The sequence below is a fragment of the Octopus bimaculoides genome, chromosome 5 (assembly GCF_046866305.1).
Source record: "Octopus bimaculoides isolate indiv1 chromosome 5, ASM4686630v1, whole genome shotgun sequence".
Taxonomy (NCBI): Eukaryota; Metazoa; Mollusca; class Cephalopoda; order Octopoda; family Octopodidae; genus Octopus; species Octopus bimaculoides.
The window spans coordinates 65,008,783-65,030,524 of NC_142932.1; the positions used below are offsets into that span (position 1 = coordinate 65,008,783).

Below are 21,742 nucleotides of genomic sequence, written 5' to 3' on the forward strand. Positions count from 1 at the left end.
AGCAAGGTTGTTGCCAGTGCCGCTGGACTGGCAATGTTACCAGTTCTGCTGGACATGCAGGTGGCACGTAAAAAATACCATTTGAGTGTGGTCAATAACAATGGCAGACATTTTACTAAACAGTGTGATAATTACAGCATTTTAGTTTGGATATATGAATATTCAATTTTTCTCATGAAAGTAGTTAGCGAGAGCATGAGGATGTTAATTTTTAAAAATGACAAAATAACAGGAAAAATAAGAAAATTATATTTATCACTCTTCAGCTATCACACAGGTTTGATTACTTTTAATATGTACAATATGTTGTAGTAAATGACTCACTTGTTATTCTACATTATCTTGTACAAGAAGCTCTCTAATTTCACAGATGTTGTACATGTATATGTATTCAAAACTACTGAAATATATATACATATTTACACATGGGTATACCATCTGAATATGACAAATGCCAGTACCACCTGACTGGCTCCCATGCTGGTGGCACATAAAAAGCACTATCTGAACATGATTAATGACAGGCCTGCCTGACTGGCTCCTTTGCCAGTGGCATATAAAAAGCACCCGCTACACTCTCAGAGTAGGGCATCCAGCTGTAGAAACATTGCCAAATCAGATTGGAACCTGGTGCCGCTGCTGGCTCTGCAGACCTCAGTAAAAACCATCCAACCCATGCCAGCATGGAAAGGGTTTTCCATGCTGGCATTTTCTAAATGTTTTCAAGGGACACATACTGTGGTGGTTCCACATAAAAAACTCTCATGCTGGTGCCACATAAAAAGCAGAGATAGGCCTGGAATATATAAACATTTGGTGCATATTTGCACATGCATCCACACACACACACACATGTACAACAGGATTCCTGTAGTTTCTCTCAGCCAATTTCCTTTACAAGTTATTGGTCAGCCCTGGCCAATAGTAGAAGACATTTATCCAAGGTGCTGCACAGTGAAGTTGAACCCAAAACCATGTGGTTGTGAAGCAAACTTCTCAATTATGCCTACAATATTTGCAAAGGATATACAGGTGAAACTCAATGTGATTAAAATTATTATTTCTGTGAATACATTCTTATAACAATATTCAAGTTATCTGAGGTGGCGAGCTGGCAGAAACATTAGCACACCGGGCAAAATGCTTAGCAGTATTTCATCTGACTTTACGTTCTGAGTTCAAATTCCACTGAGGTTGACTTTGCCTTTCATCCTTTCGGGGTTGTTAAATTAAGTACCTGTTGCATACTGGGGTCCAACTCCCCCCCCCCCCCGAACTCCCCCAAATTTTGGGCCTTGTGCCTAGAGTTGTAAAGAATACATTATATTTTAAGGCAGCGAGCTGGCAGAAATGTTAGTACGCCGACGAAATGCTTAGCAGTATTTTGTCTGCCTTTACGGTTTGAATTCAAATTCCGCCAAGGTTGACTCTGCCTTTCATCCTTTCGGGGTTGATAAATTAAGTACCAGTTGCGTACTGGGGTCGATCTAATCAACTGGCCCCCTCCCCAAAAATTTTGGGCCTTGTGCCTAGAGTAAACTCAAACCTAAATATTTTAATTCCTCACAAGCCATTCTTTCAAATAGCTTTCAGTTATAAGGAATCACATCACAGTTCAACCTTCATCTACAAAGAGAAAAACCTCATCTTTATTCTAGACTCTTCTTCTCCGAGAGCAATCAATGATCATCTCAGATTCTCCAAGGTCACCTCTCTTTTCCATTTATGTAATAACAGCTACTCATATTTTCCTCACCACTATTTTCATGTATATAGTCACATATGTTGATTTTGTAGTGTATATAGTCACATATACATGACTAAATACATATATGCACGTGTGTGTACAGATACATGAATATGTGTGTATACTTGCAAACTGATATATGAAAATATGTGCAAATATGTATATATGTGTATGGAGGAATGTACATATATATGATGGAAGTCAACTCCAAAATGAGTACAACCATTTGCAGTTTAGCACAAGATGTCTCTTCTCAGTTAATGCAATGCAGAATGATGACAATTGCTACTGTATATAGACATGTGTCTCTTCAGGTTACCAATAGAAAGATGACATTTATTACATAATTGATAGACATATATTCTTTTCATGTGGCAGTGATTTATTATTAGCTTGCTCTGATTCATGTATCCTTGAATAAATAAGAAGACCAGTCTTAGATAGACAAACATGGTTACAAGTTGAATATTTGAAAGGATCATTAATATTTATGGGGTTTCTTTTCTTTGTCTTGTTTCAGTTTGGTATGTTTAGCGTGATTCTCTCCAAAGTACATGGACACATTCAGTATATAGTTTTTCCCATAATGCCCTAGCAATTTTCCAACTGTCTACAAGAATATTACCCATAGGTGAAGGTATTCAAGAAATGACCATCCAGTATATTTTTTCTTATTCAGAGGTATACAATATGCCACTCTTGTTTTAAAATAACAACATAACTTAAAGGAGATTAGGTTGCTGTCTCTAGTATTGTGTTAATATCGTGAGAGTGGAAAATAATTTTGCAACCCTATCTTCATTCTCTATGTGTAACAACAAGATCCTATGGTGGTACCTCTTAAAAAAAACTCAGGAGGCAGAAAATGAACAATTTATTAGTGTCTATACTTGCATTTTTTTAGTTTGGTTTTTAGCATAGTTGGCAATAGATTTTAACTTCTTAATTAACAGCAGTAGATATCAAATAACATTTTTTTTTAAATTAGGAAATAACATAAAGTTGCTCTTCTTTTTAATTTTTGATACAACAATTATACATACACTAACAACAACAAGAATAATGGCTATGTTTCCTATCAAAAGCCAGCCAAGCAATTTTTGAGCAAAGCAATGGTATTAAAATCCAGCTAAAACAAGATTAAGTACCACCACACTGACTTGGATTCAAAGTTCAGTGGTGTAAAAAGCAAATTAAGGTTAGACTAATTAAAGAAGATCAAATAAATCTAGAAGGAATTATTTCAACTGATAGTTCTTTCTAATATCAGACAATCAGATACCTGACCACGATATCAAAAATACTGGATTGCTGTTAGAGTTCTCTGTGGTTAACAAGTTCTAGTTTGGCCTTCTATAGCAACAGAAATCCAATGAGATTGACAAAATGCTTTTAAAAAATTATAATTTATGCTAATTGAGAAATGTTTCAAGGTTCAGATGTTTTGGCAAGGTATCTCAAGCAGAAAGGAACTCATTCTAGAAAAAGAAGTATAAAAAAAAATGCTAGGTGGAGCTCACAAATGATGGCTGTATTCTTTTTCAAAACTATTTTCCTGTGCTTCCTTTCTCACAGGTTGTTTGAAAGAATTAGAAACTTCAACTACTTCCAAGAATTCATCCAAAGAATTTATATCCCTCTTCACTTAAATACTTTCCCTTGCATGATTACATTGGCCAAGAAGTATTTTTCATTAAACATATGTTAAGGTGTATTTAGTGAAGTTTTTAATGCTGATTTCAAATATACAATTAGTTTTTTGACATCACATATAGTTTTCAAGATGAGAAAGTTTTTTTGGCTTTAGTTCATGCATTATATAGAAATTCCAATTAATGACATGTATGCGTGTATTTCATTGACATCATGGAAACATACCTTTAAAATAAACTATATTATTCTTTGCTGCATAGTTCAGATGCAGTGGGTTACATCAAGTTTTGTTTGATGAAATGGGTATTTCAACATCTCAAATTGTCCAGTCATAATTGATCTGATGAAATATTTCATCAAGTTCAATATAGGTATAACCGTTTGTATCTACTTCCTAACTTGTTTTACAGTGTTAACAATGTCAAGACAGTGTAGAAATCATCCTGATGTGTTTTGCTATGTCTGTGGACAATTTATTGTGAAAGCTCAAAAACGTACAATAACACCAGAGATCAAGAAGATTTATAAGCTATACTTTGACTGTCCTCTTGGAGATCAGGACAAGTTATGGGAATCACATTTTATCTGCTCAGCTTGTTTAAATGGCTTATGTAACTGGTTTAATAATAAGAAGGAGTCCATGCCTTCTGCCATTCCAATGATATGGAGGGAGTCAAAAGACCATTTTAATGACTGTTATTTTTGTCACAGGATTTTCTATGAAGAATAAACACAAAATTGTGTAACCCAATTTGGATTCTGCAATGAGACATGTGCCTCACAATGGAAATCTTCCAATTCCAGTTCCCCCAGATGATGGTAGTGAAACATCAGATGATGTTTCTGACTGTCACGATAGTACTGCTGAGGAAGATTGCATGGCTGATGATGATAGCTTTGAATCTCAGAAATTTTCTCAAGCCGAAGTGAATGACCTTGTCAGAGACTTATCCCTCTCAAAAGATAAAGCAGAACTGATGGCATCAAGACTGAATGAGAAGTATCTGCTAGAGCACAGTGTTCGTATAACTTATTTTCGGCAGAGAAATGTGGTTCTACAAACGTGTTTTCTGTTGAAGGCCCGCTTTGCTTTTGCAGTAACATCAATGGACTTTTTGATTGTTTATCACAAAATCATGATCCTGGAGAGTGGCGTTTGTTTATTGACTCTTCAAAACAAAGTTTAAAAGCTGTACTTCTCCATAATGGCAATTTGAAGCCCTCCATTCCTATTGCACACTCCGTTCATCTTCATGTACCTTATGAGAATATGGAACTTTTACTTCTTGCCATTGCCTATGAAAGATACTCATGGAAATATGTGGAGATTTAACAGAATGTTAATGGGAATACAGGCAGATTTCACAAAATACTGTTGTTTCTTGTGTCTATGGGATAGTTGGGCAACTGACAGACAAGAACATCATACCAGCCAGGACTGTCTAGCATCAAGAAGACACCTCTTGTAGATCCATGTAATGTCTTATTGTCTCCTTTGCACATAAAGCTTGAACTGATGAAACAGTTCGTAAAGACACTGGGGAAGAGAAATTCCAGAGGGTTTGAGTATATTGTAGAAAAGTTTTCCAAAATCACTCAAGTGAAGTTGAAAGAGGGTATCTTTGTCAGACCCCAAATAAAAGTACTCAAAGATGTCAACTCCAAGACAATACTGGACGAACTGGAACTGCCTGCCTGGAATACTTTCAATTGGATCTGTGAGAATTTCTTGAGCAACAAGAAGGCAACAGACTACAAGGATGGCATCAAGAATCTTCTGAAATGTTACTCGGCAATGAGTTGTAGCATATCACAGAAAGTTCACTTCTTGGACTTCCATCTGGATTTCTTCACAGATAACCTTGGAGCAGTGTCTGATGAACATGGTGAAAGATTTCACCAGGACATTAGTGCTATGGAGAAACGGTACCAAGGCTTCTGAATTGACAGTATGCTGGCTGACTACTGCTGGACACTTTACCCTGATCATCCAGATCAGGAATACTGCAGGAAATCCAAATCACAATGTTTCTAACTTTGTTTCGTCTGACCTATTTTTGTGTATTCACTCTTTGTAGAATGATAGTGGTGATTTTTAACTCATTTACTTTCTAAAAATAATGTCCTTATTTATTACATCAATGATTTCATATATGCAAACTAGCTAGCTCTGTACCATCAAAACTGACAGCTAATTGTAGTATTTTATATATAAATAAGGTACAAAATAATCACAGATACAAACATTCACATACTTCCCTTGTACATGCACACACATACTCAAATTGAAATGCTGTTTGATTTTTCTTTTCAGTGTTGAATGTTCACCATCCCATTTCCATTGTGCACACGCACACACACACAAACACTCACATGACTTCCTTTAATATACACACACATACACTCACGCAGAGATAAAATGTTATTTGATTATTTTTTCATCATAGAACTTCCAACATCCCACTACCAAGCTTACCATCACCCCTTCCTTTCTCATTCATATGTTGTGACAAAGAAACACATAAGAGTATTATTATAGTAAAAGATATGGATGGTAAATCAAATTAATACACTTGTCAAAGTTCACATACATTCACACACCTCCTTTGCACATGCACACACATATACTCACACAAAGTGGAAATGCTGTTTGATTTTTCTTTTCAGCGTTGAACGTTCTCCATCCCATTTCCATTGCATACACACACACACAAACATTCACATACCTCCTTTTACATACACACACCTCCTTTTACATACACACACATATACTCACACAGAGTGAAAATGTTGATTTTTTTTTCACCCCTTCCTTCATTATTCATCTATCCCCTCCTTCCTTTCTTAGTCATATATTGTGATGGAGAAAAGCAAAAGATACAGAATGTGCTCTTTGCCACTTCCTCTCTCTCATTGCTATTACTTTCTCTCACACTCTCTCAGTCAGGACTATTACTCTCACTACTTCTCCTTCACTGAATTACTATTTTTTCTCCTCTCCCTTCACTTATACTACTCTTTCTTCTACTCCCTCCTGTGTGATTTGGGACAAATATAAATATATATATATATATATATATATATATATATATATATATATATATATATAAACACTGCTCTCATTATTATATTAGGAGATATGTAAATATTTGCATATATCTGCTGGAAAACTGATATGTGCTGCATACAAATATAGTGAAATTTTGAAATCAGCATGAAAAACTTAGTCTAGAAAGTTGGTTTGCATTCATAATGAATATAATACATTTAATTTTGTTGACTAGTGTTATCAGAATGTTCAAAAGAGTCTACATCTTGATAGTGTAAGGATGATTCTGATGAATTACAGGAACTTGATGGGGATCCAGTGCTGGAAAAATAGATAAAATGCATGGGTGGCCATTGGAACAATTACAGAATGATTAAAAGAAATATAGCTTGTAGTCAGATTTATTAGTTTGAAATGTAGAAAATATATGAGATAACAGAGAATTGTCAAAATAAATGAAGTCACAGCTTCAATATCTAACAGCAATTAAATGGTGAAAATATTTCACTGAAGAGAATTCAACAAATATATTTTTTTTCAATGTAGGCGCAGGAGTGGCTGTGTGATAAGTAGCTTGCTTACCAACCACATGGTCCCGGGTTCAGTCCTACTGTATGGCACCTTCAGCAAGTGTCTTCTACTATAGCCTTGGGCCGACCAATGCCATGTGAGTGGATTTGGTAGACGGAAACTGGAAGAAGCCCGTCGTATAAGTATATATATATATATATATATATATATATATATATACTTATACATGAGAGAAATTCTCATATATATATACTTATATATATATATATATATATATATATATATATGTGTTTATATATGTTTATGTGTCTGTTTGTCCTCCAGCATCACTTGACAACCGATGCTGGTGTGTGTGCGTCCCCGTAACTTAGCGGTTCAGCAAAAAAGACCGATAGAATAAGTACTAGGCTTACAAAGAATAAGCTCTGGGGTTTGCTCAACTATAAAGGCAGTGCTCCAGTCAAATGACTGAAACAAGTAAAAGAGTATAAAAGAATGTCTAGAGCAAAAATAAAAAGAGTATACATGCAATAGTGAGTTGATCTCAAAGATAAAGTTTTCATATATATATATATATATATATATATATCCCTAGTTAAACATGGATGTTCTGTTAGAGCAAACTATACTGCAGTGGATAACATGAGAGAAATTCTCATATTCGTTTTGGCGGCAAAATGCATTCTTGTTTATATATAACCGAAATGCACATGAATCTCATGGAGGTTATGGGTATAAAAATCAACTTGAATCGCATTCCTAGCATTCACAATTTGGACGCATCAAGTATGACCCAACAATCAGCACCACAGAGAAAACAAGCTATCAGCCAATTGAAAGCAGGGCAGCATGCCCTGGTTGTTGCAAAAGCTTACAATGCCCATGTCAGCACCATCTATCACCTGCAACAATGATACAACAACACCAACAGCACTGCAAACCGTACCACAGAGGGCACCCCCAGGTGACCACACTCAGGCAGGACTGCTTCATCTACCTGCAACATCTCTGTGGTTGCTTCAGACTGGCCAGCATGACAGCTCATGAAACCATTGGCAATAGACAGTGACCCATCAGCAACGACACAGTACAATGTCGACTGGCTGCCAACAACCTGTGTTGCCGTCATCCTGCTCAAGGGCCTTTCCTCACCACCCGCCACTGTCAAGCATGACTACAGTGGGCTACACAGCACTGACATTGACGGCATCAACAATGGAGGTTGATAGTCTTCTCTGACAAGAGCCAGTACTGCATTTTCACCTCTGATGGCAGAGTGAGGGTGTGACGTAGGAGGGGTGAATGCTACAGAGACACATGGGGTGGCCAAAGCATCATGGTTTGGGTTGCTATAGGTGCCTGAATCAGAGAATTAGGCCCCATGTGTTCCAAAATGTTGGTGCAGGCAGAGGGAATGGCATCACAGTGCAACACTGACCAGATCCTAAGACCACACATAGTGCCCTTCTTCACGCATCACCGTAGCCACGTGTTCCAGCAGGACAATGCTCCCTCCCACACAGTCAGGGTCACCATGGACTTCCTGCATCAGCACAACATCAGAACCATGCCGTGGCTGGCTCTCAGTCTGGATTTAAACCCAATTGAACACCTGTGTGATGAAATCCAGAGACAGCTGAACCAGGTGGTCCCAAGTTCAACAACTAGTGTGGAACTAGAGGCAGCTTTCCTCAGGGTGTGGGCACAGGTGCCAATGGATTTTGTGAACTACCTCAAGCATTCCATGTACCAATGGCATATGGCCATTTTGAACACCCAGGGAGGGCATACATGGTATTGAACATGTCATGCCCTACAATCTTGATGTGCTGGATCCGCCCACTACCAGAACACGACAACAACCCGTAGACTGTGGTCAAAGTGCATCCAAGAAATTGACTTTATCAGATTTATCAAAATTTATCTCTTTTGCAGTTCAGTGTATATATATGTATGTATATATATATATATATATATATATATATATAGACGCACTCACACAAACACACCCACACGTATACACACATATTGTACTAACAATACAAACAAAACTAATCACTCACAATGACAGCGCACACACACATGTACACATATACACCAGGAAACTACACAAACCATACCCACATACACACACATACAAACGCATACCCAGTACCAACATACACGGAACACACATGCACACACATACACATCACCTGGATAAACCCAATGTACAAGGACACCTAATAAATACAACACACACATACATGCTCACACACACATGCACCCTCATGCACACACATACAGTTGCTCTCTCACACACACACGCACCACAATGACAATTCAAACACAAACATACTTAGAGACACACACAAACTCACGTACACACACATAACACCTCCACCAACACACAACACAAATAGACATACGTACACATACAGTCATACACATACATATGAACCATCAGACACACATACGGTTACTTACACACACACACACACCACAAGGGTATTTAAAACAACACACTCACTCAGACAGAGAGAGACACACACACACTCACGTACACACACACTCCCACACTCACAAAAAACACTCCCACGCACACACACAGATGCACACATACATACACACACAGACACACACATATGTACACACCCTCACACATACATACGGTTGCTCTCTCTCACACATACATACGGTTGCTCTCTCTCACACACACGCACCACAAGGACGATTAAAACAACACATACATACTCAGAAAAATAGATATACACACACTCTCACGTACACACACCTAACATCCCCACCGACACAAAAAACACACAAACACACGCACTCACAAACGCACACACACGAACAAACACATATACACATACACACACACAACACCCTAACAAATATTAATCACACACATACACACTCACACAAACGTGCACACACATACACACACCATCCTACCATAGATAAAACACACAATACTCATATACACATGCCACACACGCACGCACGCACACAGACATAGACATACACATACATATGAACCATCACACACATACGTTTGCTTACACACACACACACACACACCACAAGGATATTTAAAACAACACACCCACTCAGACAGGGAGACACACACACACTCCCACACTCACACAAAACACTCCCACGCACACACACAGATGCACACATACATACACACACATACGCACATATACGTACACACCCTCACACATACATACGGTTGCTCTCACACACACACACACCACAAGGACTATCAAAACAACACATACATACTCAGACAAAGAGATATACGCACACTCTCACGTACACACACCTAACATCCCACCAACACAAAAAACACTCAAACACACACTCATATACACATTCCACAATAAACTCTGGGACCAATAAAAACGGCACACACACACACACACACACGGACACAAACACACATATATACACACACACATAGAGATGTGCACAAAACCAGTCCCAAAAACCAGTGAACCATGACAGACTGTCACAGACCAACCAAAAATAAAATTAAAAAATCCTTTTTAACTCTTCTTCCCTCCCACCCCAGCTAGCCAGTCATACTGTCTCTTAAGACAGTAAAACATTCCCTCAATATACACAAGAGGAAAAAGCCAGGTCAGTTCCTCTTCAACTTTATTCGATTGTCAAAGAATATGTATAAGAATATGTATATGTATTATTCCATATGTGTATTTTCATACACTGTTTTTAACATTTTCATTTTAATATCAGAGAATGTGTGATAATCAGTATGTAACAATACAAAGTTCATACAAAGCTTTATACTTTAAATATATTTTATCATCAAAGAATGTATATATGCATTTTAATTCTCGAACTGTTTTTTAACATTTTTTATTATTCTCAAAGACTTTTGATAATCTTTTTCTAAAAAAGTGAAACCGGTTAAGTAAATAAATATTTTTTTAAAATAAGTGCATTTTCAAACCTTCTTTCATATATATTTCCACTCGTACGGTATTCCACAACTTTACTTTATTATATATTTATTTATATATATATACTAGCAGAAATACCCGGCGTTGCCCAGGTTAAAGAGAATAATGAAATCTAAAAACGCCGTCTAGACTACGCATCATCTTTATATATAGAGATGTATATACACACACGCACCCAAACACACGTATATATATATGTATATCAATATAAATATATGAAAGTCAATGAAGTTTCGTAAAAGAAGGTGATCATGTACATACTTTCTTGCTGTTGTGATTATAACACCTCATTGTAAACTATGTTCCTTGTTTTCCCTTGTGGAGCATATACAAATAGGTTTTTTGTTGCTGCCCACTCTTGAGCAGCCAACATACAGTTGTCCATGTAAGAAGCAGGGCTCTTCCAAGAGAAGACCAGCTACAGACAGTGTTTGACCCTGATATTTGTTTATGGACATGGCAAAAGTCACACGAAGGGGGAATTGTAGTCTTCTGAATGTAAAATGAATGTCTGCTCCTGATGGGGTAAGAGGAATTCTTGGAATAAAGACGTCATCCCCTTTTGCACATCCAGAAAGAATGGTAGCCTCAATAACGTGTGACATCATTTTCTAAATAATGCTCATCTGTTATGTTCGGGTTAAAATTTCATCAACATCAAAAATATATGAATTTTCATGGGAGTTATGGCCGTTATGCAAAGAATATAATTTCCAAATTTCATAAAGATCCATTCAGTACTTTTGACGTAGTTTTGGATAAGAAAACAAATGATTAATGTGTGTGTTTGTGTGCATGTGTATGTGTGTGTGATGGGTGTATATATGTATAGATATCTGTATGCATGTATATATGTATATATGTGTACATATTACATGTACATCTATATATATATATATACATCTACACATATGTATACATATACATGTATGTATAGATCTATATATATATACATATACGTGTACATCTATATGTATACATATACATCTCTCTCTCTCTTTCTCTCTCTGAAAGTATCTGTCATTACAGTATCGAAATGGTGTACATATACATGTATATGTATACATATACATCTCTCTCTCTCTCTCTTTCTGTCTCTCTCTCTCTCTTTCTGTCTCTCTCTTTCTCTCTCTGTGAAAGTATCTGTCACTACAGTATCGAAATGTGATTGTTTCAGTTAGTGGAATAGTTTCATTTTTAAAGTGAAAGTATTTGACATGAGTGTTTTTGTTTCACTTTTGACACGTAATACTTAAATAGTGGAGGAGATATTATGTTGCCGTGTGCTCGAACTCTGCAAGAAGTTAATAATTTTTTTTGACTAAAACACAACTGGAACCCTAAGTAAGGCATGTGTAAAATTTCAATGAAATTGGTTGCGTAGTTCTCGAGTTTTAGGGATTCACACAGACAGACAGACAGACAGACAGACACACATTCTCATTTTTATATATATATATATATATATATCTTTGGTACCATGTTTCAGAACTTTACAATGATCTATAGCAGGTCTCCAAAGCCAGAAATGCTGCAGCAACAGCAGTGCACTTTTATTTGAAGCTCTTAGTATTAGTGCAGTTGTTCATTGCTTTCACATCCACATCTTCCTTGCTAGTAGGAGTTAGGCAATACTTTTTGAGACAGTCTTCTATGATCAGATGCTTTCTCTGACTCCAATCCTTATTTTCAAGTAAGGTACTTCATTCCACTGGTTTTCACATCGTTAACAGCTAAGCTGCAGACCATAAATATCACAGCTGCCCTTGTGAAGATAATGTAAGGTCTCTCTATCTCTCTCTCTCTCACACACACACACACATCATCATCATCATCATCGTTTAAACGTCCGCTTTCCATGCTAGCATGGGTTGGACGATTTGACTGAGGACTGGTGCAACCGGATGGCTACACCAGGCTCCAATCTAATTTGGCAGAGTTTCTACAGCTGGATGCCCTTCCTAACGCCAACCACTCAGAGAGTGTAGTGGGTGCTTTTACGTGTCACCCGCACGAAAACGGCCACGCTCGAAATGGTGTCTTTTATGTGCCACCCGCACAAGAGCCAGTCCAGGGGCACTGGCAACGATCTCGCTCGAAAACTCTACAAGGCCAGTCAGGCGGTACTGGCAACAGTCACGCTCAGGTTGGTACATCTTATGTGCCACCCGCACAAGAGCCAGTCCAGGGGCACTGGCAACGTTCTCACTTGGCTTGCCGGGTCTTCTCACGCACAGCACATTTCCAAAGGTCTCGGTCAGTAGTCATCACCTCGGTGAGGCCCAATGTTCGAAGGTCTTGCCTCACCACCTCAGCCCAGGTCTTCCTGGGCCTACCTCTTCCACGGGTTCCCTCAACTGTTAGGGAGTGGCACTTTTTCAAGCAGCTATCCTCATTCATTCTCACCACATGTCCAAACCAGCGCAATCGTCTTCTTGCACACCACTAGTGACGCTTCTTATGTTCAGCTTTTCTCTCAAGATACTTACACTCTGACGGGTATGCACATTTACATTACACATCCAGCGGAGCATACTGGCTTCATTCCTTGCGAGCTTACGCATGTCCTCAGCAGTCACAGCCCATGTTTCACTGCCATGTAGCATGGCTGTTCGTACACATGCGTCATACAGTCTGCCTTTTACCCTGAGTGAGAGTCCCTTTGTCGCCAGCAGAAGTAAGAGCTCTCTAAGCTTGGCCCAGGCTATTCTTATTCTAGCAGTTACACTTTCAGCGCACCCACCCCACTACTAACTTGGTCACCCAGATAGCGGACGCTATCAACTACCTCTAGTTTTTCTCCCTGGAATGAGATAGAAGTTGTTTCCTGTTTGTTTACAGTGTTTATTGCACCTGAACATCTGCCACATACAAAGACTAACTTTGTAGTTAATCTGCCTTTGATATTGCTGCACCTCTTATGTGTCCATAGCTTGCACCGGGTACATCTTATAGAGTTACTACCTACTCCTTTACTGCATACTGAGCAGGGCCATCTACCTGAAGGGCTTTGTGTTTTATCTACCTTCCTATTTATTAGGATTTTGGTTTTTGCTAGGTTGACTCTAAGGCCCTTCGATTCTAGTCCTTGCTTCCACACCTTAAACTTCTCCTCTAGTTCTGATAGTGACTGTGCAATTAGTGCAAGGTCATCAGCATAGAGGAGCTCCCAGGGGAAACCTGTCTTGAATTCCTCTGTGATCGCCTGGAGGACTATGATAAATAGGAGGGGGCTGAGGACGGAACCTTGGTGGACCCCTACCTCTACCCGGAATTCATTACTGTACTCATTTCCAACCTTCACCTTACTGACAGCATCTCTGTACATGGCTCACACAGCTCTCACTAACCATTCTTCTATCCCAAGTTTCCTCATTGACCACTAGATAAGGGATCGGGGGACCCTGTCAAAGGCTTTCTCCATGTCAACGAAGGCCAGGTACAGAGGTTTATCCTTGGCTAGATATTTCTCCTGCAGCTGTCTCACTAGAAATATGGCATCAGTGGTGCTTTTACCTGGCACGAACCCAAACTGCATCTCATCTAAATTGATTTGCTCCCTAATTAGTTGGGCTATGACCCTCTCCGTAACTTTCATAACCTGATCTAACAGCTTGATGCCTCTGTAATTATTAGTGTCTAAAGCGTCACCTTTACCTTTGTAGCAGTTTACTATGGTGCTGCTACACCAGTCATTGGGTATGACTCCTTCGTGTATCACCTGGTTCGTAATACGGGTGACTAGGCTGTAGCCAACACTGCCAGATATTTTGAGCATCTCTGCAGTGATTCCTGATGGGCCGGGGGCTTTCCCTGTCTTCATACTCTTAATTGCTTTATCTACCCTGGTACTGTCAACTCGGATAGCTGGTCCCTCTGTTGGGTCGACATACGGCAGGCTCTCTTTCTCCCATTCATTCTCTTTATTAAGCAATCTATCGTAGTGGCATCTCCAGACCTCTTTCTTTGCAGCCTCATTTAGTGCAAGCATACCATCATCCATGCGAACACATTTCTTTCCTACATCACTATTCTCTCTCCTACACTGTCTTGCAACACAAAATACCTCGAGTCTTTGGTCCTCACGGCGCAGAACATTGGCAAATCTTTTCTTATCTGCTTCCCCTCTGGCTAAATAAACCTGTCACCTAGCTTCCCTTCTGACGCACACACATAAATATATTGTTTGTTTCAGACTGCAGCCATTTCTTGAAGAATCATAGTCGAATAAATAGACTCCAGCACTTACTTTTCCTTTTTTAAGCCTGGTACTTATTACAGAAATGTAAACATACCAGCACTGATTGTCAAGTGGTAGTGGGGAAGAAACACAGACACAAAGACATACACACACACACACAGATATGGCGGCGAGCTGGCAGAACCGTGAGCACACCGGGTGAAATGCTTAGCAGTATTTCGTCTGCCCGCTACGTTCTGAGTTCGAATTCCACCGAGGTCAACTTTGCCTTTCATCCTTTCGGGGTCGATTAAATAAGTACCAGTTACGCACTGGGATCGATATAATCGATTTAATCCGTTTGTCTGTCCTTGTTTGTCCCCTCTGTGTGTAGCCCCTTATGGGTAGTAAAGAAATAACACAAACACAGATATATATGCATATACAACAAGCTTCTTTCAGTTTCTGTCTACTGAACCTACTCACAAAACTTTGGTTGGCCCCAAATTATAGTAGAAGACACTTGCCCAAAGTGCCACACAGAGGACTGAACCCAAAACCATGTTGTTGGGAAGCAAACTTCTTACCACACAACCATATAATACCTATATATAACACCTATAATACTTATATATATATATATATATATATATATATATATATACATAGTAAAGATGAACGTTTGTCTATGTATCTGTCTGTTGATTTATAGGAAAAAAGGCTATAGCATCTATAAAAAACTAGAAGTTAATTCTTGTGTAAAATTTTCCAAGGAAGACAATGGAAGTGGTCCTGAGTCTCTAGGTGTCCCTCTAAGGGAGCTATGGGTCCTTTTCCAAAATGCTGCACATAGTGGAGTCCCCACTGAAAAATGTCAGGTCTAAGGGAGATAAAATACATACAAACACAAACATGCACACAGAAACACATGAATATTCAGAATACATACATATGTACACACATACATACATATATATATATGCATGCATACACACACATGTATACACATGCACACTGGTCCACACACATGCGCACAAGCAAACAAACAAAAACAAAAGAAACGCAGCTCTGAAAACAGACATAGTCAACAACTATTGAAGATGTTGCGAGAAGCAATGAAGATTTTAGAAGAAAAAAAAATGAATGAAAATCAAACCGGTTAGTGTTAATAAGGCAGCAAAACAGAATGATTCTCCCCAGATACAACAAAACTAAATGAAAGTTCTGGGAAAGCTAAAAACAGAAAATTATTCATGGTCTATTTTTCATGTTTTACGATGTTTGATCTTCAATTGTCTCCATTATTCTATGAGATAAATTGTTACTATATATTCCTATTAAATTTTTGTGTGCACGTTAATAGCATTATTATATTGTTTTTGTTTGTTTTATATTTATGTCTTCAAACCACCAGGCTATCCATCTAAGAAAAGCTCTTTGTATTTTTGTTTATTGTAATGCTTAGGTTCAATAAATTATAGTACATATGTTTTTAGTTTTGCCCTAACTTTTATTTAGTTACCTTGTACTACACATAAGCCAAAGTGTGTGTGTGATGTTTGCTTCATTTATAGACTGACATACTAGAGATCATAGATCAGAAGTTTATATGCACCCATGAAGCTATTGGCCAGAAAGAAACAGCTCTATAGTCTACAAGAAAGTTGACATTCATTTCCTATATGTTGGCCAGAAGGATACAAATCTATCATCTACATGAAAGTTAACAATCATTTCTTCTATATATGTTCAATACAATCTAAGTGAATAACTTTCAATATTCATTGTACAATTTTAGCAGCTTTTTGCAACCCACTCAGTGATGGGTGTTTCTGCTAATATATATATATATTTTATATATTATTATTATTAATATCAGGAAGTCAATATTAGGACAATGTAATGGATTTTATACATAATTATTATGAATTACTACAGAAGAATTACCAAGGAGGCATATATGAACTTAAAGATTCTCATACTAAAGTGTACTTAACAAAATCAAAAGCAGTAATTTTTAATTTATATTTCAAACAAACACCATTTTCCCATATTACTTCAAATTTTTTTTAAAAACTACCATTCGTTAAATTATACAAATTTCACATTTGATATTTCTGAAGAGCAGAAAAGTTATCTATAAATGCTTATCAATATAGGACTCCATTCTTCTATATTATTTAAGTCTATGAACTATATTTGGAATACAGGATAATATAATGGATTTTACACATAACTATTATGGATTATTACAGAAGACCTACCAAGGAAGCATATATGGATTTAAAGACTCTCATACTAAAGTGTACTTACCAAAATCAAAAGCAGTAATTTTTAATTCTTAATTTATATTTCAAACAAACACCATTTTATCATATAACTCCATATTTTAAAAAATTACCATTCGATAAATTATACAAAATTCAAAGTTTATATCTCTGAAGAGCAGAAGAGTTGTCTATAAATGCTTATCAATATAGGATTCCATTATAGGAACAACACTTCTGCGAAATGATCGTAAGATGCTTTAAAAACTTAATTCAAAACTTTTAAACTGTCATATTGATTATTATATATTTATACTTATACATATTTACATATACTCTTTTACTTGTTCAGTCATTTGACTGCGGCCATGCTAGAGCACTGCCTTTAGTCGAGCAAATCGACCCCAGGACTTATTCTTTGTAAGCCTAGTACTTATTCTATCTGTCTTTTTTGCTGAACCGCTAAGTTACGGGAACATAAACACACCACCATCGGTTGTCAAGCGATGGTTGGGGGACAAACACAGACACACAAACATATACACACACATACATATATATAAATACATATATACAACGGACTTCCTTCAGTTTCCGTCTACCAAATCCACTCACAAGGCATTGGTCGGCCTGAGGCTATAGTAGAAGACACTTGCCCAAGGTCCCATGCAGTGGGAATGAACCCGGAACCATATGGCCGGTAAGCAAGCTACTTACCACACAGCCACTCCTGCAATACAACAATTATTTTACACACATATCTTTCTGAAGAATTTTCTAATATTGATTTCCTGATATTAATAATAATATAGTATAAAATATGTATAATCACTTGTATTAAACACATAAATACTTTAATAGTATTAATACTTTGATACAATAGAACACTCAATATAAATTCAGTATATAATATTCTCATTGAATATATTTAATTAAAGATTTATGCTAATATATATATATGTGTGTGTATATATATATAAATTTTTTTATGTCAAGTAACATTAAACTACAGAACTACATAATACATTATTATAAAGTACATATTTCTTATGTGTTTTATCATAATGCAAGAGTTGTAAAATATTCTTTTATTCTTTTACTTATTTCAGTCATTTGACTGCAACCATGCAGGAGCACCACCATAAAGGGTTTTAGTGGAAGAAATGGACCTCAGGACTTATTCTTTGTAAGCCTAGTACTTATTCTATCGAACCCCTTTTGCTGAGCCGCTAAGTTACGGGGATATAAACACACCAGTTGTCAAGTGATGGTAGAAAGACAAACATACATAAATATATGCATATATGTGTGTGTGCGTGTGTGTGTGACAGGCTTCTTTCAGTTTCCATCCACCAAATCCACTCACAAGGCATTGGTCAGCCCGAGGCTATAGCAGAAGACATTTTCCCAAGGTTCCATGCATTGGGACTGAACCCAGGACCATGTGGTTGGGAAGCAAGCTTCTTACCACACATAGTGCCACCATTATCTGAAATAGTGGATAAATATATCTATTATATCAAAAGTTGTTAGTTTACACTGAGTTTCACTTTAGACTAAGCTGTTCATAACTGGGATGGGGGGGGGCAGTAAAAAAATACAGTTTAATATTTTTGTAGAGGGTACAGCTGTTTCAAAATCCGTTCCTATTTACATCATGAACTTTGTTATAAATACGAACATATATGATGGTGCATCCACACACACACACACATGTGTGTGTGTGTGTGTGTGTGTGTGCGTGTGCATACATACATATATAATTATGGGCACTATCATGCTATTAGCTGTCAGAAGTGAAAGTGCTCACTGCTAGTGAAGTATCTGTCTGTCTGCCTGCCTGTTGCTGGCCTGTCGATTCTTTGGCTACTGACAGCTAATACCATGACTGGCCGGAGGGAGCTATATGTCTGTCTGTCTCTCTCTCTCTATCTATCTATCTATTACTCGAAAGTCCGCGCTAGCTAGTCGTGAGTGGTCGATCCTATTATTTTTAAAATTCAAACTTCATTTGTTTTCTATTTTGATAAATTCTCTCTGTTGAAAATTATATTTTTATATTTTAATTCTTTTTTCAAATCTTCCAACACCTTATTTGTACTGGCGGAAGAACCATTCACATTTTTACAAAAGATATTTATGGGGAGGTCCCATAAGTTAAATAGTTCTATCCAATCTGTTCCAAATAAATTTGTTGTATTTTTCAACACAAAATTTTTGGCTTTCAAGGTTTTTCCATGAAATGTAACATCACTTATCATTTTGCCCATAAAATGCAATTTTTTTCCTGAAACACCTCATGCAATTTTCTAAGTTTCCTTTAATCTAGATTTCCCTATTTTTCTCCATGTATCTGTCTTAATTATCATGATATCACTGCTTGTGTCCAACTGTAACATGATATTCACATTATTCATTTTTATGGACACAAATTTTCTCTTCTGAGCCTCGCTTAGAATTTTTGTTAACAATACATTCTTTCTAGCATCTTTTCTTTTTTTTTTTTGACCCCTTCTTTTGTTTCGCTATATAATATGAGCTTTTATGTTCAATTTTTCCACACTCAAAACTTTATGATTTTTAAAAGGACAATTACTTCTAAAATATAAACCTTCACACCCATAACATGGATTTGGTCTTGACGTTCATTTTTCCTTTTTCTTATCCATTTCAGGTTAACACACATGTATCTGACAGCAAACTTTTTCCTCATATTTTATCTACGTTATCTTAAATTTATAATCCTCTGGCATTCTTCAGCCACAGCCTGTAGAGTTAATTTTTGGGCCTGTTCTAATTCTGCTAATATACGGGAACATAAATCAGCATCTTTTCTTGCATTTAACCTTTGAACAAAAATTAGACATTTGAATAAATCCAGGGTTAATTCATTTAATTTGAATTTTTCACACTCTCTGTTAACAACCCCAGCATAAGTGATGAAATCTTCATCATATTTTTTAATTAAATTTAAACACTGCCAATGAATATTGAATAGGTAAGTTCTTTCACTGAAAATTTTCAATAACAAATTAATTGTTTCATTGAAACAAATCTCACCTGGTTTCTTCGGCAAAATATGATTATAGTATTTTTTGTGTTCAGCACCTTATCATCATTCCAATTTTTACATTCATCTTTGAAGATTTCTTTGTATCTTCTAAAATAAGCAGAATAAGTAGTACCTTCTGGGTTATAGATAAATTCTCCAAATGAGTTAGTCACACTGTCTGATGAGAACAAACCTGAAGTATTTTCAAATTTCTTCAACATTACTTCCAGTAACTGTTGGTATTGTTGTTGTTGCTGTTGTAGCTGCTGTTGCAACTGCACCATGCAAACCAATAAGTCTTCCATGTTAAAGATTTTTTTCTTTGATTTTGTACCAAAAAAAAATTTTAACATCTGATGCAAGCCTTGAATATCTTGTTGCCACTTTTATATCTTGATTGTTGCTTGGCTCTTAGGTAGTATTGTTCGTTGCACACGGCACTCTTGTTTTTGTTGTACTAAGCACTCTTGTTAGTTTGCTTGAACGGACTTTAGTGCAATTTTTTAACTTCAAAAATACCTCTCCTGTAGTTAGTTAACACTGCACAGTTGCATCCAATATATCGTGTGCAGGAGAATAAAACCCCTATCACATTCTAGTGATGGGACCAACACACAGTAATTCAAACAACTACCATTATGACAAACTATGGGTTCAGTGCAAGTTCAGTTTACACTAACACACCGGGTCCGGTGCAAGTTCAATGGAGAACTAACACACTGACTCAATGACCTCTACTTACACCTTGTCTCAACCAATATGCTACTCTTTATAAGAGTTTGGCTAGTGCATTCTTCCAATCCCCCAGTAGTGCCAATGACTCTTGCCACAATAGCTGTCAAGTGGTTAAGGTGTTCTGTTCATGATCATAATGCCATGGGTTCAATTCTTGGATCAGGTGGCATGTTGTCTCCTTAAGTAAGGTACTTCATTTTACATTTCTTCATTTTACTCAACTGAAAAGCCAACTAGTGAAGCTCTCTTGCTCTCCAGCTGTAGATCCTAGATGATCCCACTGGCTCAAAGGATAGAGGTGTTGAGAGGATATCTGTCTTTATCTATTCATGACTAAATAAACCTCTAAAACAATTAGCAAAAGCATGGTAATAGTTATCAAGCCAAACTCATTCACAGGTGATAGCTAGTGTAATCTCAGCAAAGAAGATTACTTTAAAATGCCAAATCTGTGTAGATATAGTATACAAAATTGTGGAATTAGCAGCATTTCTAGAATGCAAAACAGAAATAGCATATAAATTACCAAAACATATTTCACATAACCAATCACTAAA

The 21,742-nt window shown here is 37.1% G+C and overlaps 2 protein-coding genes and 1 long non-coding RNA gene across 3 annotated transcripts in view; 1 reads left to right on the forward strand and 2 right to left on the reverse strand.

Annotated features, from left to right (window-relative positions):
• The window catches only part of LOC149135568 (uncharacterized), a 440,654-nt gene that overhangs the window by 53,938 nt on the left and 364,974 nt on the right, over nucleotides 1-21,742 (forward strand). The window lies entirely within an intron of this gene.
• Nucleotides 1-21,742, reverse strand: part of LOC149135569 (myotubularin-related protein 13-like) — a 223,748-nt gene that overhangs the window by 51,661 nt on the left and 150,345 nt on the right. The window lies entirely within an intron of this gene.
• LOC149135570 (uncharacterized) lies at nucleotides 20,047-21,677 on the reverse strand. The gene is made up of 2 exons (XM_089352353.1): nucleotides 20,459-21,677; nucleotides 20,047-20,244 (listed from the first exon to the last, which is right to left on the reverse strand). Exons 1-2 carry the CDS (start codon nucleotides 20,801-20,803, stop codon nucleotides 20,221-20,223), a joined length of 369 nt encoding a protein of 122 aa, XP_089208479.1. The 5' UTR covers nucleotides 20,804-21,677; the 3' UTR covers nucleotides 20,047-20,220.